Source organism: Porites lutea, chromosome 6 (genome assembly GCF_958299795.1).
Source record: "Porites lutea chromosome 6, jaPorLute2.1, whole genome shotgun sequence".
In the NCBI taxonomy this organism is placed as follows: Eukaryota; Metazoa; Cnidaria; class Anthozoa; order Scleractinia; family Poritidae; genus Porites; species Porites lutea.
Genome location: NC_133206.1, coordinates 3,620,394 through 3,645,715, shown reverse-complemented (window position 1 = coordinate 3,645,715; position 25,322 = coordinate 3,620,394). Strand labels below are relative to the sequence as shown.

Here is a 25,322-nt window from a genome sequence, read left to right as displayed (position 1 = left end):
TCGCATGGACACCCGCGTCTTGTGAATGAGAGAAACGGAAAGCGGAAATTGTTTCTGTATCCGTGTTCTCTAAAGTGTTCAGCTTAGATTAATTGTCATCCCACAAATTTGGAATATAGAGAAAGAGAAAGACAGAGAAAAGAGAAAATAGGCCACAGGCCAGCAAATTAAGCTCAACGAGAAAAAGAGCAAAGGAGACTCACAGAGAAAGATAAGGAGCCATTTTTTGTTGGAGAGAAAATGAGAAATGCTAGCGGCCACCGAGGAAAAAACGCGCTGCAGTGAAAAAAAAGTTAACAAGCCTGACATGTACGACATGTAAATTTCCTCTATAAAACGTGTAGACAGGAAGTTTCTGGACGTTTCACGTTGTAGTCGTGCAAAACAACGGAGAAGAAAAGTACAAATTAAAATAGTGCGCTGCACGTGAAAACTTTTTTTTTTTTGGTTAGGTAATTAGACCTATTATTGTTTTTCACCGTTTTCGTTGCCCTCGCCGCTTAACATTACACGATTTTATGTTTATTTTGAAACCATAAATATTATCGAGAGCTTCCCTTTTAGCTTTAGCTAAATCTATATATTAAAAACTCCCATTTAAACTTACCATTAAACTACAGTAAATAAAACGCCAGACCCGCTGTCCAGAGGTCCTGGCCTTGTCGTGCTTTGACCACTGACTAGCTGGCTTGTTCTTTGGTCGTCCCGAACTCCATTCCTTTGCTGCACTCAGTAAACAGGTAAGTAGCTAACAACCAGTTGGGGCTCTAGTTTATCCCGCTTGCTCCTTTCTTAACCATTTGTTTAAAATTATTTTCTAAGAGTAATGCATATCCATAAACTAGCTGACTAGACTCCCAGTTTAAACAAAGCACAGATTACTGACATGGCCGTGTGGGGGAGGCACCAACGTAGTGACCAAATTAATGTGTAAATCTGAAAGCTAAGACCGTTAAGATTCATTTGTACTGTCTAGTGTATTTATAGAGCCATTGCTACAAAATACGTTGCCATACGGAGATGTATATTTCTTGTAGTTGCTTCATGTTGAAGAAGCCTAACTATGCTCCCTCTACGTCCGCTTCCTGTAATATTCCGAACGATTATGCATTACTTCCTGTCCTGCTGCAGAGTAAAAGGTTTGAATATATGCTCTTCGTGGTTCCGCATGGAAAGTTGAAGATTTTTTTCTTACTGGGGAAAACACCGACTGTTTGGACTTGACAGGATAATCTTGCACAACCAAAATTGTTTCTCAGTTCCTGGTTAACAAATCGGCCGGTTGAGAGGCTTGGAGCGACCCTTTTCTGATCCCAAATGTCTATTTTTTGTTGTCTTAGATGAAGAGAGATAGAGATTCTGTAAGCAGACTAAGGAAAAGGGTAATGTGGCTGTGTGGCCAGGTGAGGTCCGGGTTCGATCCTGGGCGATCTTCTTTCTGTTTAATATAAATACTCTCGATAACGAGTCTTAGAAAATGGCAGCGCAATCGTTTACGAAAGGGACATTTGAGCTGCCGCAAAGAATAACGGGAGTAAGCATGCGTTAGACAGCCAGTGTCAGGACTTTTCTTCCTTGGCGTGCGCAAAATAATGCTTTGCTGTTGTTTTTTCACACGTTGGGACTGAACAGTCAACTGTAAGGCGCTAAAAGAAATGCACCCCATTGGCCACGACACTAGGCGGTTCACTTTACAACATGAATGAACAACGAAAGGGATCAACTCTAAGTGTCCCTTTCAGAAGGGCCATAGCTAGCAAGAGACAAGACGAGGCACTTGCCTAATAACTAGTTTCTTTCATTAACTGGGCCACAAGGATTGTCTTTACCCGCATTGTTTTGCAATTTACTCTGAGAGCATCAGAGAAAAACAGTGGAAAAACAAGAAAATTACTTGAAGAATGAGAGTTAATGTTTCTAAAATTCATCTTGTAGGGTCATCACCAAATCCCCAGGACTATCGACATCTTGATGGAAAGGAGCAAGTTGTTATTTTCCAACAACGAAAAGGACGTAGCCCTTGACATTTTCACAGAGGTCTTGGAACTCTCACCTGGTGTTTTGGAAGCTCTCGAATACCGAGCAGAGTGCTACTTTTCCAGGGTAAGAAACAAATTCTCTTTTAATTTTTAATTCGATTTGCAAATTCTCATTTACGATCACTGACAAAATTAATACAATAACATTGTGACGTTCAGTGGTTAAAAATGGTAGTAGCAACTTTCGTGCTTCATTTGGAAAAATGCCTTTTATACTGAAACTTTTCCCTATAGAGTAGAGTAGCTGTTCATATAGTTACAGTGCCAAATAGGCAGGAATTAGAATGAGATTAGACCGGAGGACTCGTTAAACACATCTATTCATAAGGACCTCATGTATTAAGGATTATATTACCTGCCTAGTAGTAGACCCACCCTCCCCCCTCTTCTAAACCTTTATTTTCATGGGTCTCCTATGACCTGCAACCTGCTATTGTGTTATTGTGTTTTTCATCAAACCAATGACCCTTAATGTAGCGGATGTACTGCACATTCTGTATGTCGCATATAAGGATCAATAAAAGCGATATAACTTGCAGCTCAAGAAAAGCTACTAACTAATTTCTTTCAGAGTTAGCCCGATAACCCCTATATATACTAATCAAGGGATGAAGGCTGTTTTTTGATTCGGCTAGCCTAGCGACCAATAAAGTTCGACTTGTTTGTTGTGAACGTGACCTGTGATAATGGTAGAGTAATTTCAAAAACTGTCGTGAAAGTTAGTGTACTTTTAAAAGATTTATATCAGTAAAAAAAATAAATTAACGAACAAAATTTAGCACTGTTATGTTTTTGACATGAAAACTGCAAGAAGTATTCTTAATCCTCTACGTTAATGTTGTATTTTTTCTTTAGGGCGCTCTTGCAGAGGCAAATCATGATTGCGATCGAGGTAAAGTGAAAAACGGAAGTTATATAATATCAAGGAATAACTTTCAGAAGTCCGATTTCCATGATCTTCGAGAGTGAAGGAAATGGAAAATTGTGGCTGATTGGTTTGCTTCTTTGTTCGTTTTTTCAACAATACCACAAATGTTTTTGAACGTCAACAGGCCAGTTTTCTAGGAAAGTCGCGTGCGCACGATCGAGAGAAAAACAATTGTCAGTCTTTGTGTTATTTCCAGTGCGCTTGTATGGGGATTAGCTCTTGACCAGTGAGCTTGCTCAGCTAACTCACTAGGTCATATTTTAAAGTACGGAGTATAATAGATAGAAAGAGGAAAGAAAATACAAACAGCAAATTTTTTGAACAGCTTAGAAGTCTTTCAGTCCACATCTTTGAAGAAGATGTTTGAAAAATAAGGTTGTTATTCTCGCTAGGATGCCTAGAACGAGATCAAATTTTCCCCAAATGTAAATCGTGAGATCGTCTTGTGCCTTAAAGCATATTCTGGGTCCCATGACACGTCACGTGGCCAAAAATTAAAAATGAAGCAAATCGGCGAATTAGAAGCGAATTTACTTTCCATGGCTAGATAAACTGGCGTTTCTGATAAACTAACACATTTATCTTTCTTTGTTTGGAATGAATGCACTCGAAGTTTAGAATTAAAGTTTAACAGTATTGAAGGTTAAACGTGCATCCTAGATAGGATGTTTGCCCTTTTTATATTGAAGAACAATCAGTACCAGTTTTATTGAAGTGCAAAAGGAAGCGTTAGATCAAAAATATTTAATACGAAGCAGTATTACGGTTAATACCATCAGCAATTTGTCAATCGTCTATGACTTTTGTGACTTAAATTGGCGCACTTATAGTAATTTATTAAGGTCGAGAAGGTCTTTTTGTGTACTAATATATATTCAGTTCCATTCTTTTTGCCGAAGTTATAGCAATATCTCTATTGGACCCGGGCCTTAAACTACTTAATTTTTACTTAAAATATGTTAAGCAAATATAAAATTGAATTTAATTGAAAGTTATCAACATTAGTAATTATTGAACCTTTGATGGGATCCCCATTTTTATTAGATCCCAGGGTGTGTTTGTTGTTTTGTATTCTGAAAAAAAGGAAAAATTCCTTCTTATTCTGGACTACGATCACTTCAACGTGCTTTTAATTCCTTTATCCTTGGCATTCGCACTGATAATTAAGTACCAGAGAGCTTAATAACATTACTAGTCGAGGAGCAGATATCAAAAGGAGACCCGGTAATTATAAAAGGGTGACGCGGCATTCCCACCACAGAGAAGGTTTGACCACAGGTTCTGCAGATAATCGATAAATATGATCGGATCTTCAAATTGTGGGGTCAGTTCAGACTTGGTACGCTGCGAGTTCTGATGGATTAGTGGAGGTATTTTGAAACATGACCCGTAAACTTTAAAATTTCTCGCGTTAAATGAGCGTGATTTAATGGTATGTTTGTGCCAATGTACCATTTCTGTGGTACTATCGATGTAAAAAAAAAAATCTTGACGGTCTGTTCATAATTTTGCCTTCAGTTAGTACTTAAACGTCACACATTATTGTGATGTGTCCTAAACAGAAAAGTATCGCTTGTGCCCGTTTTTCAGCTCTACTCCTTTCTCAGCGTACAAGCGCAGCTGCGTTTGAGACAAAAATCAAGATCAAAATTCAATTTGACGAACTTGAAGAGGCTTTGGAGCTCCTGAAGGAATGGCGGATCATTGACCCTGAGGTGAGATTCGATGATTCTAAACAGCCTGCAGGCGAAGTTGGTTATTATTTCCACGTCATTCTATGAATTATACTTTAACATGGTTCAACTTTCATTTTCTTGCAATCGCCAATGATGACTTAAGAAAAAGAAATAGGCCTTTTCGGAGTTGCCTACAGCCTCTCTTTTCAGGACGACGCTAAGTTTGAAGTCGTTGACACAAAAATAGCGGTCTAATCCATCGAGGCGGGGTGTACAGTGTCCTGAAGAAGTGCTTAAATTAACATTCGTTTTACTTGAATAAAGTCCTGTTTTTAAACCCTAGGCCCCAACCTTACCCAAACGTTCCTGGAAACCGGCGTGCTGTAAACAAAGAATTAGCTCCTTTTTAATTTATTCTCAATTCAATAGATTATAGCATGAAATTTGCATCAGAACTTTGAAAGGTTGTTTAAAGTAAGGTGGCTGCATTACCTAGAATTTGGAAGGAGATAAAAATCTGTGTGCCGCCATTTTCTGGAAACAAGCTGTGATGGTAAATTTTATCTGACAGTCTTTATTTGCTCGCATACGTGTGGAAAATTCTCATAAAATCATGTGACAAATATGCTTACCAAAACTGAACTAAGTGAACACGCCATTTTTTGATGAGGAAATATCGCTATCTTTGAAAACTTGTTTGGGTACACGACTAGAGTTGACAGCCCTTCTAAGCTCCCCGTTCTCAGTGCAGGTGGATTTCTGCCGTCATACCTGTCATACATGGTTTCGCTCTTTTCAGAGTCATTTTTGGTGCGTGTAAACGCTTCTTTAACATAGAATTTAACAAGTTATATAGTGAACACCTCTGAACTCTCTAATTAAACGGTCAGGTACTCTTTTTCAAGCATTTATATTTTCCATCTTTCTATATTTTGTTATTTTGCCATAAAGAACGAGAAACTTGACAGTATCGAAATGGAGATTAAAGACCGGATTGGGGACAGGCAATCTCGCAAGACCGCAGTCATCAGCAAGTCACAGTCAGTAAGATATACTTTTTAACCATCGCCCTCTTGGAATTTATGTTAGTCAAGCATGCCTGACATAGCTGGCAAATCAGACTGAAAAAAGTAACGTGAAAACAGGAAAGCATACTAGCAAGGACAAAGTAATTGTAAATTATTACCATGTTTTTCACTGTAGTTCTTTCGTTGTTTTTGTATTGGCTTAGCTTTTAGATTTATCCGTCACGGTACATGAATCCGACGACGGAGATGAAACACCAAAAAAGCAGAAAGTTAGGAAACCTCCCATACGAGCGTCCAGGCGGTGTAGCGGTGCTAAGGTTAATAATTCGTTAAGCATAGCAAGGGGTAAAGAGATTATTCAAGAGCAAAGTAGCAAGCTCATATTGATGGACTTGTACACTAACATAGCCTTTTGCCTTTTGTGATGACTGCAAGAGTCTCCCAGCACAATTTTTCTCTAAGCACACTTCCGCTGCTGTCATAGCTTTCCCTAAGAATGACCCTTGCCGCACGGTTTTGTAGTTTCTGCACTTTTGAAGATAAGTGATTGCTGAGTACATCCTAGAACTAGTGCTTTGTAGCTACCTTCTGGCTGACAAAGGGTCTTTCCCCTTTAAGGGCGCTTATCGCTGAAGTGACTTTTTTACATAATTGCTCGATTTCTCTCTTCAAGACAGCCGATCATCTATAATCAAACCAAGAGATTTGGTAGTATCGACCCTCTTTACTGTTTTCGAGTCAATATTTACGTATATCTCATTATCTCCTTCAGCTTGTAGTTTTTGCCGAGAACCAATTACCATAAATTCTGTTTAGCTATGTTGAATCTGAGTCTGATTGCTTTAAGCCAACGGGAAAGATTCATTAGCTCAGGATTTATTATTGGTTAGAGCTCGGTTAATCTCCCAGCATCCTCGGAGACCCAGGGGCAGTCAGTCGGGTCGGGAGAAAAGGCAGGACGAAAGTTTTCAAGTACGGACGAAAGAGCCCCTGGGTACCGACTCTCACCGAACTATTCCCAAAAATTCAAGCGGATGCCGTCTCCTGATTGGGCACAAAAAATGCTTTGTATTATTGTGCCCAATCGGCGAACAGTTCCTCCTGAGTTTTTTTCGTGAGTTCGTTCACGATGGCTATTCTCTCGCCACACTTGCCCGTTTCGTTCACCAAGCTTGTGCGTGCAAGGAAAACTTTTATTTTCTACTTTCCTAACCAGAAACGAAGGAACTACCGATGAGTCGAAAAAAACGTTTGGGATGCTATCAGCAAGAGCAAATCAATTTGCCCCGAGAATATTCTGTTTTTGACGGGTCACAGTGTATCGTAAATAATAGGAAGTTTAAGATGACTTTCTCTGTCAGCCGTCGTGGTATCTTTTAAAAACTCCCTAGTATTTACGCAAGACGCTTGACTGATGCAAGCGTGAATACCTGTTGTAAGCTCAAGCTTGTATTTTTGGAGTTAGTTTTCGGGCAGACAATATTTTGAAATCAGATGGGGATTTCATATCAAACTGAAAGTTTGCTGAGCTGACTGCGTGCATTTCTTTGGTATTGTCTCGATCACGACTTGTCTGGCTCATGTAGCCGTCGTGTACGAACTCACGAAAAGAACTCACGAGGAACTGTGCGCCGATTGGGCATAATATATAAATACAAAGCATTTTTTGTGCCCAATCAGGAGCCGGTATCCGCTTGAATTTTTGGAAATAGTTCGGCGAGAGTCGGTACCAAGGGGCTCTTTTGCCTGTACGTGAGAACTTTCGTCCAGCCTTTTCTCCCGACCCGACTGACTGCACCTGGGTCTCCGAGGATGTGCTCCCAGCAGAGGTGCTTATATTCTCCTCGTCCGTAAACATCTTCGTAGATGCAACATTAAGGCGTTAGGTGTTTAACAGTAGTAGGCTTGTAACTAATGTGAAATATAAATAAGCACTGATCATTGATTGAACGTAGACAAAATAGAATATAGGGCGCCCGAACTAAGGGCTTTCTACGGCGGACCAAGAATCACTTCCAGCTGGCCGATTATGCGTTATTGGCTCTGAAGGTGATCCGTTAAAGTTTAAGGTGGCTCGACTGGATTTTTCAGGAGCATTATCATCCAAGATTGAGCATTGATTACGCCGCCATTAAGAAAGATATAGGAAAACGATCACCACAGATGCAGATGCTGGAAATCGATATTTTGACATTGAATTGTCATAGAAGTGCAGGTCACACTTTTTTTTCGAAAGTCAACTGCTGGAGCTTGAACAGCAGTAACAAGCTAAAAGCAATACATTTGAAACATACAGAAATGTTAGTTGTTGTTGTCGACGCAGATCACGAAATTCGGAGATCATACCAGTGAAGAATGAGCTGAGACTCTCACTCAGTAAACACGAATGTCCGAAATGTTGTTTATTTGCAGTCTAGGAAAAACCCTCTGGCCGCGAATTACAAGGCTGCAGAATAATGTAGGGTCAGCGACTTTAGTAGGAAGAAGTTTTCGTATGACGTACTGTTACTATTAATTCTTGCTTTTACTTTATAGACGAAAAGCAACAGCGATTTGAAGTGGGAAGCGTGGAAGAGAGAAAAGGTAACGAAACGTGAAAACCCCAATCATAAGGCCAAAGTTGCTTCTATGGTCTTGAACGTAAATGACTGGCGTGTATCATTTTAAATGTATTCAATATTATGATCAACGGATAAAAGCGTTCAAGTTTTGAGCCGTGTTGTTTTAAAAGCCATCTACCAATGAAAATTGGTATACCTGCTCTGAAGTTTGCGCGTAGGATAACTAGAATTCCCCACAGAATCCTATCAATTTTGAAACTTAGCCGTGAGCTGCGTGCAAGAACAACAACAGCAAGAGCAACGAGAAATTTTATTGAGATTCAAACTACAATTTCTTTTTCCACCCACATAGTGAAAACAAATCTTTTAAAAGATCTAAAGTAACAAGCCACAGCGGACCAGCTGCGGGAAGCGGCAAGAAATTAAGCATATTTAACATCCATATAGCAAAGGAAATGTTAGTATTTGACACAGAAGTGGATCAGCATGGACGTTGTGGTTTTCCCTGTTAATACTTTTTTTTTATTTACATTGAGGATTTCTAACTTAGTATCAAATGAAAGGGTAATATTAAGTAATGGACTAATGTTGCCCTTTATTGGAGCCATTGTTATTCGTGTAAAGGTTAAGTGCCATACTGGTTGCTTTCTCATAAAAGGCTAAAGCTGATGAGCAAATAGGAGCAATTCAAGGTGAAGCAAACGAAAAGTCAGAAGGTAATATAATGTAACTACATAACTTTCAGACACTAGTTTTCCCTTTCTTGGCACTTTCTTAGTAGATCGGAATTTCTGTTTATGGTAACCTAATTATAGGTTTTTTTTTTTTCAACAAGTAAGCAAAAACTGTCTAGGTTTTTTTGTACGCATCTTTATCAAAGCCTCAAAGCGGCTAAGCCATTTATGCAATCAAGTCTAAGATTGCTCTTCCTCCGCATGATCAGATTCAGGGTAATAAATAACAGCAAGGGATTTCAATGGTTTTATTGTCACCCTTCCTTTCTTAGGAGCCCTGACAAAGGAACACACAACACCAGCTATGGCGCCACCACCTTTACCTTCAAGTATGAAGCCTTGATTTTGTTTTCTGATACAAACCGGGTAGAAATAAGGCTTGGACAATATATCAAGAGCCATAATAGGATGATCTCATGACAATACCCCATTAAACTGTTGAAACTGATCAAATTCTAACCAAATGATTCTCACCGTGGCTGGAGAGCACATTTTAAGGCCTATCAGGTACTCGTTTTCTTTTCGTTAATCACAACATCGCCAGGAGATGTCAGATCAAAGATTTTTTTGTAAAGAAGTACTCTGAGCATGGTTCTGGAATATTATTGGATCGAAGAATGTTAACTTCGATAGATTTGAAAACAAATTTCTATCCTGCCAATTTCCAAATTTCAAATGAATTTCTAAGAAAATATTTACTTTTGTCATCCTTTGAAGAATCAACGTTCGGTTTTCTGTACAGCAGTGGCGGCAACGAAACGACCTCATAAACTGACTCTAAGGATTGATTTCCAGGGTCGCGTAATTTTGTACGTTGCCGCGTACGTGCGTAAAATTTACGTTCGCAAATATATAGAAGCAAGGCATGAAAGGTCGCTCGTAAGCGTAAAAGTTGAACCTGGCTCAACTTCTCTTTTAGGCTCAGTACTTTTTGTCTTGCCTCTACCTTATTTACGGGGCGCCCGAAGTGAGGGCTTAAAATTTACGCGCGTTAACGTGCGTGAATTTTAATCGCGTCAGTGGAAATCACTTTTAAATAGCTGCGCGCGGAAAAAAGTCGAAAATGGGCTTTTTTCCATACCAAGAGAGAATTCTCTCTTGTCCATACCCATGCCCATTTTCGTCGAAAGTAAAAATTTCTTTCCAACTGCTTGCAATAGAATTGGCTGTTTGGCTAAATTGTCAGGTATCTAACACAAAAGACAATCATTCTCTCTTGCTAACGTTAGTTTTATGCAGCACTTTTTATTGCAGGCCGGGTCCGCAAAATTAAACGTGATTTGTGGTGTTAAAAGCAGTTCAATTAAACCGCGCAGTTATAGTTTGATACATAAGGACCAGTCATAATTTAAGTTGGACAGACCCCTACTGCTAGCACCCATGTTTTTTAGGTACCGCCCCCCCTTCATTCATGTTAAAAGATTTAAGGGCCCCCTTTCTTACATAATACCCAAATGGTAATAATAAATAACATTTTCTTTACTTTACCGTTCTTACTCACTGTCACTTCCGAATGTGCCAACTAACAACAGAAAAGCACTTCACACTAAACTGAGAGAGAGATTTCACCTAGAGCCTCTCAAACAGCTTATAGAGCAAGGATATATCAGTGATTGTGTTATAATTGAGATAAGACAAGCCATCGAAAGGTTAGAGGCCGACAGCACCGCTTCAAGGAAGAAAGAAGATAATCAGCCAAAGCTTACTACTTTTTATATGAGCAGTACATGCTCTAATAGCAAAAAACGTGATAGTGACACAGACAGTGAGTCCACATCAACCTCATCTACAAATAATGATTCGGATAGTGAGATTGATAACATGACTTTATGCACGTAAACATTTATTAAAATGCCGATGAAATTGTTTCAGTGTTACACAATAATGGATGTTGTGTTGATGCACCTACTATTATTTGAGCATTAAATCGTTTTGTCAAAATGCTGATTAAATTGTTTTAGTATTACACAATATAGGACTTTGTGTAAAATTGAATCAAAATCAGGTCCTTTAATACTCAACCATCATGCTGCTCAGTAGGGTTATGCTACTTAAAAGAATCTTGAAGACACCCCCCCCCCCCCCAGGTCATCTTTTGGCATTTTAAGGCCCCCCATATTCCATCCAAAACAAACTGAAGGCCCCCCAATTTCTCCTCCACCCCCTCCTCCAACTTAAATTATGACTGGTCCCTTAAACAGTACTTACTCTTGTGTAATATCTATTTACAGGTCCTTTGTTTTCAGCCCGAACTAGGAAAAGAAGGGTTAGACGAAAGACTCGAAATTTAAGAGCCAAAAGAGAAGGTGAGACATTAATTTTTTGTGCTTTTCTGTACAGGGGATTGTTGCTACTTGCAGCATAAGGCCTGTGGCATTCGCGCTTTCGTGTTGCCTGATTCTTGTATGCAAAGTCATACGTATTCGAAAAAGTTACAGTCCATTGACTACCAGAGAGCAATTTTGTACCATTTTCTAGCAGTTGCTTAAGATCGATGCTTCTTGTTTAGTTCATAACTCACATGGCGCGTTATATGCCTGCGAATACAGCCTTCTCTCATCTTTCGTCACCGCTAGCTTTGAACCTAAGGCAGCTAGTTACGACTGAGGTCCATTTAACCTCTCCTTTTTTAATGTATTTTTTCTCTAACATACTAGGAGCTGATGATGACTCTGATGCTAGTAGTGTTTGTAGCATAAGTACCTGTCCTGGTGATCTTGGTTTTAGTGGAGGCACACAATATCGCCCAAAGATGCCTACTTTTCCGGACATTAGCGTACGCGCTGTCAGTGAACAACCCAGATCTGGACCTAGTCAAGAGCAGACTCAGAAGATATCGTTGAAGACCTCGCATGGACAGAACTATGTAATTCGTTCTAGGCCGGCTGGAGTCTACGGTCCCTACATGCTCTGTGCGTTTATAAAGCGAAAGCAACCTTGTTTTCAAGGCAAGCTGTGTCAATTTGCACACAGTGAAGAGGAAAGGATTGCTTGGGAGGAAGATCGGAAAAAAGGTACTTGAAGTGGCCTTAGAAATGGTCACGGACTTTTGCCTTTTATTTGTAGCATCATAAATCAATCAACTGATTGATTAGCACCCAAAGAAAACTTACATTTATGGAATGAAGTTTTGGAGTCGTCATGACTCCATTTTTCAAGTTCAAGCGGTTAAGAGTTACATACAATATGCTCATACATATGCTCATCCGGCTTTCGGAGTCTGAGCTTAATTCTTATTAGATTAATTACTGCTTTTGCCCAACCGAAGCGACCTAAAAGATTATAAATAATTTTCTTCCAGAGTGGATTAGTTCGAAAATGTTGAAATATTGTTCTCGTGTGAACAGCCAATAAACAGCCTACTTATATTCTCGCGTATACATGATGTAACTCACCAGTGTGAAGGAAGCATTAATGCATGACTGTTTTCTTTTTTATCCCTTTAGCCTCTAGAAAACATTCATCGAGGAGAGAAAATAGTAAAAGAGAGAAGGAAAGTGAAGGCCCCTCTTCTTTACTAAAAGAATGGCGTCAACAATTTAGAGGGCCCTGCCGAGCACCTTGGCATATTCCCAGGAAAGGTCAAAAATACAAAATGTGTCCTAAGTAAGTGTCATTAGCTTTCTTATCAAGTCATAGTGATCCATTGTGTGAAGAAATACTATTATCTTGCTCGAAGGCGGCGATGAAATTGAAATTTCATTTTTCATCACCTTTCTCATCTATACGAATTTTATTGCAAATTCATTCAACATTTCGCTTGTTCTAGCCTGCGAGCAGTCCCTCCTTTGTCGCCCCGCCGCCAGAGAGCCCCGGAGAGCTTGCTCGCAGGGCTCGCAGGTTAGCCTGTTCCAATTTTTTTTTCGATCGAGCGTGGAACTTAAAAATCAGTCGATAATGGACCTTTCTTTTTGGTATATAAAATTGGTGATTGCAAAAAAAACCTACTTGTCAGTATTGTAAGACCATTGGTTAAAGCTCCGAGTACAATTAATTTCCAGCTCTTTGCGCGTAGTTTTGTTACTTGATGAACGAGCAAAGTATTACAACTAATCCAAACATTCATTTTTTTTATCATTTATGGCTAGTCAATTATTATTATTATTATTATTATTATTATTGCGAGTAAAACAAAAGACAAAAGAAAAACCGTTATTTAAGAGATAGAGTTACACCTAGTCTCTTTGAACACGAAATGCAAAGATGCCTGAAACAAAGCAAGCAGTTGAATTGTACTTACTCTTAGGGTGTATAGTTTAGAGTTTCCTTTTCGAGATCGGTGCATCCATGGCAACACGGTGACGTCATTGTAATTTTTTAATTACCTTAACTTGTGAGAAATCTTGACATTCGTCTTTGAAGCTGCTTGTAGGGTTTCAGTCTTCAGTGGTGGATATTTCCCTCTAGCCACCTCCACTTCTGTGAATAATTGTTTTAGTATATACTAAAACAGTGAGTTAATTGAGCACAAAATGATGATTTCTAACTCATTTACTGTTGCCGACTATTACAATTTTGGCGCGCAATGACCAAACGGCCGTCACGTCTTCTTGTCCCTCTTTCCTGCAAATTTTCTCTGCCTTGTGATGAAAGGTTGACTCTTTACAGCCCTCAGCCTAGTCTCCCGACTTTTTCGTTCATGTTCATTACCCCCTTAAATTTTAAATGCCGGACGTCAACTGGTTATTTTTAAATTGCCAACACATCTAAAACCTCAAATATGCTACTTGTTTTTTACTCCTGAATGAAATCTCGTCACAGCAACAAAAAAACCTAATTCGGCGATTCTCACGTGATATAGATATGTTATGGCAAATGTTATCTTGTTGTGGCCTGTCATTTTTGTACGGATAAAATTGTCAAAGTTATAACTTAAAAAAAAAAAAGGCCTCAAAGGATTCTGGGAGATTTTTTTATGATAATTGTAATTTACTTTTATAATTGTTAAACATGTAAAAAGTAACGAGATAATGTTCTAACGTTTCGGCGCATCATGACGCCATTATCAACAAGTCCTAATGGAAATAAAAATGCGAGTTCAAAAGGAGTTAAAGTACTCTAAATTTTTATTTCCTTGATAATGGCGTCATGATGTCGCCGAAACGTCGGAACAGTCTCGTTACTTTTTACATGTTTATGTTTCTCAAAATCGTTATTAATTATTATTTTTATTATTATTATACTATTATTATAGGCCTATCACTACATAATGCAGGAAATGTTTCAGAGTATTATTATTGTTGTTGTTGTTGTTGTTGTTGTTATTATTATTGTTATTATCATTAATTAATTACTTATTTTTTGATGCATAATTCAAGTTGGATAAAACTTAAAGGAGTTTGTCCGCGAGCTAAAACATGTACTGGTGCTCATGGTGAAACGGAGGTTAAAGCGTGGAATGAACACTTGGAAAGAATGGGACACGAAGTGCAAACACAAGAAAAAAAGAAAAATGAAGACTTCCCAGAAGAACGTGCAGACGCTTCTACTCACAAGGTTAATAGCTGAAAGTTAATTATGCATTGTATATTCTCAGTCATGATTCAACGTTCTAATTTCTTTTTTTATTCATGCATATCCTAACAACACGACGTTCCTGAAGGCAAAAGTGAGCGTACAGCCTTTCAAAAAGAAAAGCAGCGGAATTCGTCCGCGGCCGTCCAATGTTTTTGGTGCCTACCGCATTTGTCCACAAATCCGTCATGGACGAGAATGTCATGTCGGTGACCTATGCAGTTTTGCTCACAGTGAGGCGGAGAGAAACGCTTGGGAAGCAGACAGAAGAAAAGGTAACAAGAGAAAAAAAAACAAACAAACAAAACAAAAAACACAATATGGAGCTAAACGACATTAGTGCTCGTAACGAAATGGACTTTTTTCACATCTTTCGTTTGTTATATCTTAATAAAAAATACAAAGAGAGAACGATAATAGCACAATAACGATCTCATACTTTTTTTCTTTACTCCATCCTGGCGTACAAAGTGAAGGAAACCGACATCAAAATTACGAAACATTTCAACTCGCTTAACTTGATTTCCCCAAAAATGTCAACATGACAAAAACCTACTTCTCAAAGACTCGCGGGAAGACCTTCCAATCCTTCTTGATACCGGTTATCTGAAAATAATCAATGAAAAGACCAACAGAGTTACCCACTGCTGTGAAGTTTATTTATAAAAAATGTCGCCCTCGATAAGATCACATTAAGATGTGCCTTTTTATCGTTTTTTAGGAGGAAAGAAACAGACTGTTAAAAAAGATAAAAAGAGAGGAAGTTCTTCCTCCTTATTAAAAGAATGGCGCCAAGCGTTCAGAGGGCAGTGTCGAGCGCCATGGAGGATTCCAAACAAAGGCCAAAAATACAGAATTTGTCCTCAGTGAGTATCATTATTAAATCTAAGGACCTCTTTACATGGAGTTGGGGGACCCTAGGTAGGTGAGGTAACCCGCTTAGGTGGGGTAACCAGCTGCCTGTCCTTATAATCTCTCATTTTGATAGGTGATAGGTGGGGTCCCCCACCTCTATACAGGCCCTAAAACTTTCGGTAGTTACCGATCTTATCACAGACTTAATTTTACAAAAAGAGGTTTAGTCCTAGCATTCATAATGCAGGTACTACTTGGACTTAGTCTATTATCTTTCTGCTCTTTTTTTTTTAATAAATGAGTCATAAAATTAATGTACCTGAACTTCATTCGTTTTAAGAGTACAACTTTTGGTTTTTCTAACTATATATATATAACTATATATGTGTATATATATATATATATATATATATATATATATATATATATATATATATATATATATATATATATATATATATATATATATATATATATATATATATATATATATATATATATATATATGTTATTCACCGGATGGGATGTCCATATTTTGAGAAACTGTGCCCGAGGTCTTGAGTACGGCCTCGGGAGGTACTCAGACCGAGGGCACAGTTTCCCCCAATACAGACCGACCTAGGCCGGTGAATAACATTTTTATGTTTTTCCTACTGAGATTTAAAAGTTCCAGGAAATATTACTTTAGCCTCCAACCTATGTGTGTGGAAGTAGGCCGCGCCCGTTTTGATGAAGCGCGCGATCGATTGCAAACCAAAATAAAAAACAAAACATTACAACATGGTTTTTTGCTTGTAATTTATGTATCACAATTAAGCTTTCTTATGGAATAGAGAAAGGTTTTTATGCCCTGGTAGAAAACAGTGATTCATAATCTGAGTGTCAAACATTGATAAAAGAGTTGACGAACCTGTTGAAAACCACAGGAAAAAAAGAAGATACAGCAACGATTTTCTTCGGCTGAATAAGCTTAATTGATATTACTTAAAGATTAATTCAATTGAGCGGGACGAAAACTGCATAAAGGCTTTATAAAACTACAAACAGAGCAAAACTATTGAATAAACGGTGCATAAAAGCAAGATTGTAGTACTTACAGTAGTTACAGCGCAGTTCTAAATCAGGTGAAGCGACATCACGAGCCGCCTGTTTTGCTTTACTTTCGCGGTTTACCTGGCTGACTTGCCTGATTCTCTCTTCAGATTTTTGGTCCGAATAATAAAATTCATTATCCCTGAGCTTATGCTAATAACAGCGCAAGTTTTAAAAGAAAAATGGTTTAAAAATCACGGTTTTTGCCCATTCACAAAAAACAAACAAATTTGTGAATGAAGCTGCCAACGATCAAAGGTCGTAATTCCCGCCCGCTCTCGGAACTAATCAGATTGCAGGATTTGGAGGATTCCTTCTGCTCGCAAGCTTGGGAAAAAAAAGTTAAGTTATCGTCTAATGTAATTTACAAATGAGAAAGTTCAGTGTCAAAATAGAATGAACTGGACGATTTCTTTTCTTAAAGCCCGACGACCTTGCGTCCTTAGGTAAAAATATACTTTTTATCTCAATACGGACCTCCCAGCCGGTGAATAACATATACGTATCTTTTAAGCTGCTTAAAGAGGGTTTAAAATGTTTTGATAACGATAGATTTAGCTTGAGAAAGTCTCGCCTTTCTAAGAATTAGGGGGTGGTTGATTGCATATATATTTTGTGAATTATTTAACGAGTTTGCCATAGAATCACGTATCCTCGTGGCGTAGAAATATTTTAGTATCCACTTTATTAACAGAAACGCATTTAAAATACAGTGGGATGTTACTAGTTTGGTCTGTCATTGGAATGTGATTATCCCGCTGGGTGTGTTGATCTCATTTTCTGGATGATATGCTGTCTAAAATAAAACATTTGAGACAATATTAAATTCACTTGTGCGAAAAGATGATTTATTGCTGTTAATTTAATTCAATTCAAAAAATAAATTAACGCCGAATAAAATTTCAGTTAATTTTGAGATTTTATTCCTAGCTGTACCGATGTTTAATTCTATTACAATCATTACCACTGTTTAGCCCTTCGTTAATTTCGACTGAAATTTACTTCCCCTCCACTATATATAGAATATATATGTTGGAATGTTATTTACAGTTTTAGGCAAAAATCGTCCCTATATAAGAGATGCTTACCGACGGTACTATATACTGAAAAACGCTTTGCTCAAAGTAGTCGTAACAATTCATAACTGTCATCACTCTTAAATTAAAGGTGGATAAAAGGAGTGTGCAAACTAGGAAGAGGGTGTACTTTTGCGCATGGTGACAAGGAACTAGCAGCATGGAACGAGCACTTAGAAAAAATGGCAAAAGAAAAGGAAAACAGGAAAGAAGCGCAAAACAAGAAAGAAGAAGATAAATCTTCAGGGAAAATGGAAGAAAATTCAACGATAACGGATAGTCATCAACCTCCTACTTATAAGGTTGGAAGTTAGAAACAATAAATGTATTTTTGCTTTACTTGGTTGAAGAAAAGCTGGGCACCTTACGTCCTCGTAAATAACTTCCAAATGGAAGCAAAATAATCACATCGAAATAGTAAATAATAATATGGTCCTGGTCTCCTTCTCGTGTGGGGATTTTTTTAGTGGAACTGAAGCTCTCAAACAATTAAAAGAAAGAGGCGTATATTCTCGTAACTGTAACAAGCTCAACTAAACTGAATATCCTTTCGGCAAAGATGTCGAGAGAGATTAAAAATAGCGGAATACGTCTAGGCCACCTAGAGATCCATATCGCTCTTTAAAATCCCAACGTTTATGTCAGAATCCTCGCTCAGGGTTATTGTGTTACTACAAGAGAGGATAAAGGGGACAGAGAAGGCATCCCCCATACACACCCTTTTCCATAGGTAATTCGTCTCGAGCTATTTTTAGAATCGCGATAAAGTTACCTCGCGCGCTGCGTGGATGTTTCGTGGAGGTTTCGCATGACTAAACGCCGTGCAAAACATGTCGGGCGAAAGGCAATGAAAACGTAAAGAGATCTAGAGCATTCCTGAATCTTGACGCAAAATGAGTCGGCGCTCACCTGGGAAAAGGGAATCGCTAGACTCTTTGACAACCCGTGAAATCAGTTTAACTCGATCCTGAGAGAATATTCAGTGTGTTAAGGATTTCTCTGCTGTACTGTTAGCTCTATACAAGAGAGGAAGGGCGATTCTTTTTTAATTTCCGTTTCGCTGACACAGCTTTAGCAGAAATCTCTCTGTAGTCGTTTTTGTCGACAAAACAAATAGCAATATCGCCCTCCGCGTCTTCCGCCATTTTGTTCTGCGTCAATTCATGAAGGACGCGTGGCTCTGAGCGTGGGTCATCCACGCGGAACACATTCGCGCTATGTGAATGGCTGTTGTCTAGTCCCCCTTGGGATTTCTGGTCTTAAAAATAACTCGAGACGAATTACCTATGGAATACCTTTATCCTCTCTTGGTTACCATTATTATTACCTTATCCACAACTTGATATTGAACAAGATGAAATTCGCAAACCCTGGTTAATCAAGCGACAGGAAACTAAATGAACTGAATGATAATGCTCCTTTTTGCTAATGCCTAGTATTTTGGAGTAAGTCTATTAGACAGAGGGTGTTTATTAGAGAGGGGAGTCTAATACAATTATAACGGCGTAGAGGGGCGTTTAATAGACATTAAAGAGGCGTTTATTAGGTCATTTACGGTATGCCTTAGGATTGATGAGGAAAAAGCAATGTCACGTGGTATATCAGGGGGCAAACAAGTGATAAAATTTGCTAATAGGAGAAATCGCGGTCGAGTTTGTTTATTCTCTCAATCGAGACCACGATTTTAGCCTTGGAAAGTGCACAGTTCAAGTTTCGACAAGTTTTACGCCGGTATTACTTGCTTTGAGGACATTTACAGTCGCCAGTGCATCTAGAAACACGTTTCCGTCATCGTCTTTAAGGAAATTAAAATTTCCTGTTGTCTAGAATAAACAAATTTGACCGCAATTTCCTGAATCGGCTGCTTTTATCACATGTTTTCCCCCTTAGAAACCACGTGACATTGCTTGTATCCCATTAGCCTTTAAGCCCGTGCAAAGATGGCGAGTATCGTGAATAAGGTCTATTGTAGTGTGTGACCGTAGACATGACCCCGAAGGTGCAGATCCGTTGTCAAGCGCTCTGGTACCATTTGCTAGGAATGTTTTAAAAACCACCCCAAGTTAGTACCAAGGCCAACAGAGCATTTTTTTTTCTACTACCTAGGTAAAAATTGAGAAGTGTTGATATTTCAATGGAAACCATCATCTGACTTCATATGCCCTCTATTTTCTTATATTTCAAGCTCAAAGAACTTGTCTCCAGTCTTCCAGGAGTGTCAGTGACGTGTCGACCACGGGATCTCAATGTTTCATTGCTTGTCTCGCTGGAAAGCGAAGGAGAGATAAAGTACAGCTGGACCATACATGTCTGCTATGAGGTTAGACATTGAGTAATGATCCGGGTAAGGTGGATAGCAATTTCTTTTGTTATGCGGCAACGGTGCTTTCCCACATAGGAATGTTCTCATTTTTACACAGAGAATGCATAAACCTACATGAAGGCCGTTTACGCAATAAAATGCATTTACACTCCACTTTGAAAGGGTGTTTTTTTGTGTTAAAACATTTGGACCAATCACAAGAGTTGAAAACAATAGCCAAGAAAAGTTTACAATTTTACATGTTCCCCACATAGGATTTCTTTGTTATTCAAACTGAGACCAGATTTTGTTATATGGAAGATGGTTGGAAAGTAAGGATGAATATATGTACCGCTTTATGAAGTTTTGTTAACTTTTGCTGTTTAAGCCAATCAGAAGTAAGTACAGACAATAGAAAAATTAGCACCTTTTTTGCATTTCAACATGTTCGTTGCCGTTGTTACTATCGTTCTTATCTGGACCGTTTCTTAATATTATTTCGATAATATGAAACTGTTATGAAGCGAGTTCTTTTTTACTTAAAAGGCTACGTTTTTACTGCTTTATTTGCAAGGAAAGGCGGGTGGAATTACGCGACGCTTCCGTAGTCGTTGCGTAAAGTCCCTACGGTTTTTTGCTGCTACGAATAAACGATTTTGCTTGAATTTAGGTTTGATCATGATACTGACGCCTCGTGAACAAATATCTATGAATCTTGGGCTGTGTGGTAGCCTTTTCTTACAAGTAAGGGATATGAAATTGTCTTTGTAATTGTTTTCTCAAAATGTTACTGCTACGAGTTTTCGATCACAAATTCATCTGTCATCTGCTAGGGACGAGTCTAGTTTCACGCAATCTTAATCGTTATATATATAGTTGTATTTGTACTAGGCGATTGTTTTTTGTTGTTGTTGTTTTTTTATAGTCAAATGTTGCGGGCCATCTACGACATGTTTCACTGCTCTCACAGTGCCACAAATGTTATACCCTCTCAAGTGTCAAATTCCTGTTCGCTGTGGTATCCCCAGATGGTTCAACTACTACCCATAACTCTGGCAATGAAGAGTTGACTGATCCTTTTCACTATCAAATAGAGCCAGATTTGCATAAGTTACAGGGACGTTGCGAGGTCGACATCGTGATATCTTTCTCCACACTTATGTTTGGAAACTTTGGCCAAGCTTTGGTCCTGGACTTTGGGAATCAATCTCATCTCTCTGTGGAAATGAATATTGAGGTTGGAAGTCAAGAATTTCTGGAGGAATTTAGCGAAAAAAAGTCACACCTGAATTTAGACTGGACTTTATGGGATGATGGTTCCCGAGAAATAGTTAAGTCTGAAGCAAAGAGTCCCTCAGTCTTCAACAATGAACATCTGATAGACAAGTATCAGCTGCCAAGAGCAGAAGAAATTGTGCCTACCCCTCTTTTAGACAAATCTCAAGGTTTAAATCAGGGAAATTACGCAAATGTTATGCATCAACTTTTGTTTGTGGAGGAGGTGTACATCAGGAAACAAATCGCTAGGTAATTTATAAATATATGCTTCTATATCAATGACGTATTGCTTGTTCATTTGATTGATGAGAGGACCACCTCTTTGATATCTTCCTCCCGTGGTACATATATGGTTTATTTCAAATATTCTTAAAAAGTGATATTACGTATCCGTCTGGAGCTGTTAGCCTTGGTCACTTTCAATAGACAAATATCTCTCTCGGGATCAAATAGTTCGAGAACCTCATTAAAAAAGTCATTTTTGAAGGCTAAATCAGTTTAGTCGTACTACCCGGAAGCATAAAATCTTTCAGTTTATCGATGACGAAAGCTAGACTTTTAGCTCCCATACTTCATGCCAAAAGCTCATCACATTACGATTTTTTTTTACTTATCCTTGGCGGAGATTGATCGATCGATTGGTATTTGAAGAAATACTCGCTAATGTTATGAAGTATACTTTCGAAAGGTAACAAAATTCCACCTTTATCTCACAGTTTTAACGCACAGGAAATAAGCTTGTACACATCAAAACTAGTTGCAAAGAAGGACGAAGTCGTATGCGCCCAAGAAGGATGGCTGTATGGATCTTTTCACGTAAAACGTCCGATAACACCAGATGACGCACAAGGAAGGCTTCTGTTGAGGAATCTTTTCAGCAGCTCTGGATCAGTACTCATAGCAAAACATGATGCAGATTCTGTGATCTACGAAGCCTTAGTTGACTCAATAGAGGACAGCCGAGTCATTCTGAAGCTTTCTGAAAAGTGCTGTAAGGACTTGACGCTCTCTCATGGTGGCTTCATAACAGTGGACGTCCAGTTTCACATCAATCGGCTTCCTCTTTGTGAGATGCACGATAACATTGACAGGCTGGGACCAGAGCATTTTAGAATACTGTTTCCAGAGCTAAGCGTTGGTTTGGAAGATAAGGTAAAGCACAAAATTTCCCACTAAAACTGGTTAGTATCGACCTTTACATTCTAAGACGAGTACGACTATGAATACGAGATTTTCAATACTTATTAATGCGTGCACGTGAATCAGCGTCATTTTGGCGAGAAAACGTGATAGCTGTCCTCATTCTACTACGAGTGTTGACGACAATGGCGTAGTAGCGGAAACAAGTTATCAAATGCTACTGAGAATTTTTATTATTTTGGAGTAGGGAGAGGACTGAACCTCCGTCCAAAAAAAAAAATAGTAATAATGCCAACTTTACGGGTGAAATAAAGCAGAGGTATCTTTTTTGGAGGATACACGAAAAAAAGTCAATCTCCTCCTCGTATTAGTGCTCATCCTCGAATCTAAAGGTCTCTAGTACAAGTATATCAGTCTGAGATCGAATGAGAATGAACGGAAAAAACTACGCAGCCGTTATTAGGGTCGTTACTTAAAGCTCCTCTCTAAAAACGGCTGCGTTAGGAGACTAAGTGCAATTAGGACGTTAAAAAATAAAACAATTAAACATTGTTAGAGAAATGAAGATTTCAGGTCTTTTGCACTGATAATTTATAGTGATCTATGGTGTGGTGAAAGTTCTTCACGATTTCGATATATATAATATGCGAGTAATAAATGCAAAGAAGATCATCACAATTAAAGACGAAACTTATAGGAAAGCCTGAAAAAAATTAGGCTTGGCGGGATTCGAACCCAGACCTCTACAATACCGGCGAGTGTTGAGAATATGTTATTTAAAGCAAATCAGTCTGTGGGCCTTAGTACAATTTCACAGTCTTTCTTCAATGTTTTTTCAGATTCAACACCTTCCATGGATTCTTGATCCAAATTTAAACGAAGATCAGAAAGAAATCATCCAGAAAATAGCTGCACCTGCAATCGATTCTCCTCCTCTTGTGGTTTTTGGTCCTTTTGGCACTGGCAAAACATTCACCCTGAATCAAGCCATTCGTCGTATTTCGGTGAACCAAAATAACCGAGTACTCCTTTGCACACACTCAAACAGCGCGGCAGATTTACATGTTAAGTTGCTTGATACATACCTGAAAAAGGAACACGGTATAGCGGCATGTAAGCCTTTGAGAATCTACACCCCTTTACGAAAACTGTCCACCGTATCAGACACTGTAAAGGGGTACTGCCCTATCGCTGACCGAGGAAAGCCAACAGAGGCATTTAGGCTTCCAACTCGTGAGGAGGTGATTCGTCATAGAGTTATCATATCAACTCTCGCAATGTCACGAGCTCTTTTTGATATGCATCTTCATCGTGGATATTTCTCACATATTTTAATCGATGAAGCTGCACAGGCATTGGAGACGGAAACATTAACACCACTGACACTAGCAGGAAACAATACCAAAGTGATTTTCACTGGAGACCATATGCAGGTATGACCTTAATTCACCCATTACTTATCACTCTTCCAAACTTTGAAGGCTTCTCACCTAATCAAGAAGAAGGTTCTACTTTCGATTGATTCTTGGACAAAAGTACCGGAAAATTCTTAAAATTAGCCCCGGGGCTTATATTTTTCAAAGGCCCTTTTTGAGGGGCTTATTTTTGGAGGGGCTTGTATTTGGAGGGGCTTATCTACGGAGGGAAATTTCCGTTTTTGCTTTGTTTTAATTTGTATTTGAGGGCAATTTTCCAAGTTCAAGCCCCCGGGGGGTTATATTTGGAGGGGCGATTTAACGGAGGTTTTTTTGCGTCACCGGTTTGGGGGGCTTATATTTGGAGGGGCCTATTTTCGGAATTTTACGGTAACTTTAGGCAGGGACGTTAAAATTGAGCCGATGTAAGCTAAAACGGTGGCGACTGATGGATCAAATGACCTTACTAGTTGACAGATGTAACAAGTGCTGAAGGTTTGATTATAACTTGATGACCTTTAAACCTTTTACCGACGAAAGCTGGGTGTATCAAACTTTGACTTTAAGTCAGCCATAAGCTGAGTCAAGGTTTTAGTATAGATTTAATTTGTTACAAATATTTAGTTTATAGTATTTCAGCTCTTCATAATGTTCTCCTGATTATTTAGTTTGACTGTTCTTGATAATATGCAGGTATCGTCAAGACTTTATTTCTGTACTAAATTTCAGTGAAAGCTCTATGTGAAACTGCAACATATAAACGAAACGTCCTTGATGTTATATTGCCTTCCTATAACTGAGTGCGCTTTTTAATTATTTGTAGATGAGTCCTGATGTGTTCTCGCCGCAGGCAAAGGAGTGGGGATTTCAAATTTCGTTACAGGAAAGATTATTTTACGACTACAGGCAGCGTCGAAAGGAACCAACATTGGACCCAAATCTTATCCTGCTAACAGAAAACTATCGCTCAAATGAACGGGCGCTTCAGTTCTCGTCCGACATGTTTTACGGAGGTCGGCTAACTTCAGGTAGCGAGCAGCCTCTTCATCCTAGTTTAGGACCGCTCCTATTTTTTGCTGCTCTTGGGAACGAAGAATTCGACGAGACCAGTGCCTCTTTTCGCAACTTGGCAGAAGTAAACGAAGTTGTGAAACGAGTCAAGGAACTATCCGAATGCTGGCCTGAAGAATGGGGAACAAAGAACCTCAGTCAAATTGCAGTGCTATCATCATATAGTTATCAGGTAGAACACTTTATTCCAATTGCTAAAGGTTAGTGTTAAGAACAAAGAAGCATGGGACGTTATGTCAAAGGCATCGATCGTCAAGGGTCAGAAATCTAAAAGGCTCATTTTTTTTTTTTAATCAAGCAAACCATCTTCATTCAGAAAATGCCACTTCTACATTTGGCGTCGTCAGAAACCTTTTATAGTCAGAGTAGTTTACCCTCAAAACTCATCAGTCTGTTCGTTGACATTGTCTACAAATAATGCAATAATTGGTATTAAAATATATCTAGTAGTAGCCGCCTTAACTCTTAATCTCTATTTATTCTTAGGTTAAGACAATTCGAGATGGGCTTAGAAAAGTGGGCCTTGGAGACATAGATGTGGAAACTATTGAAAACGTCCAAGGCAAGTGAAAGATTCTCTCCAAGCATTAATATTTAGGTATAAGTAACTGCA

The 25,322-nt window shown here is 38.7% G+C and overlaps 1 protein-coding gene across 1 annotated transcript in view; it reads left to right on the top strand.

Annotated features, from left to right (window-relative positions):
* LOC140940925 (3'-5' exoribonuclease HELZ2-like) overlaps positions 1-25,322 on the top strand; it is a 49,634-nt gene that overhangs the window by 6,192 nt on the left and 18,120 nt on the right. The window contains exons 7-28 of the mRNA XM_073389885.1: positions 1,341-1,403; positions 1,936-2,106; positions 2,895-2,931; positions 4,558-4,682; positions 5,595-5,687; positions 5,875-5,988; positions 8,207-8,254; positions 8,891-8,948; positions 9,239-9,295; positions 11,198-11,272; positions 11,624-11,980; positions 12,413-12,572; positions 14,285-14,462; positions 14,569-14,755; positions 15,202-15,346; positions 17,595-17,805; positions 19,689-19,823; positions 20,731-21,332; positions 21,800-22,235; positions 23,063-23,656; positions 24,462-24,881; positions 25,196-25,271. Of these exons, the coding sequence (XP_073245986.1) occupies positions 1,341-1,403; positions 1,936-2,106; positions 2,895-2,931; positions 4,558-4,682; positions 5,595-5,687; positions 5,875-5,988; positions 8,207-8,254; positions 8,891-8,948; positions 9,239-9,295; positions 11,198-11,272; positions 11,624-11,980; positions 12,413-12,572; positions 14,285-14,462; positions 14,569-14,755; positions 15,202-15,346; positions 17,595-17,805; positions 19,689-19,823; positions 20,731-21,332; positions 21,800-22,235; positions 23,063-23,656; positions 24,462-24,881; positions 25,196-25,271 (4,342 nt within the window). The remainder of the gene's footprint in view (positions 1-1,340; positions 1,404-1,935; positions 2,107-2,894; positions 2,932-4,557; positions 4,683-5,594; positions 5,688-5,874; positions 5,989-8,206; positions 8,255-8,890; positions 8,949-9,238; positions 9,296-11,197; positions 11,273-11,623; positions 11,981-12,412; positions 12,573-14,284; positions 14,463-14,568; positions 14,756-15,201; positions 15,347-17,594; positions 17,806-19,688; positions 19,824-20,730; positions 21,333-21,799; positions 22,236-23,062; positions 23,657-24,461; positions 24,882-25,195; positions 25,272-25,322) is intronic.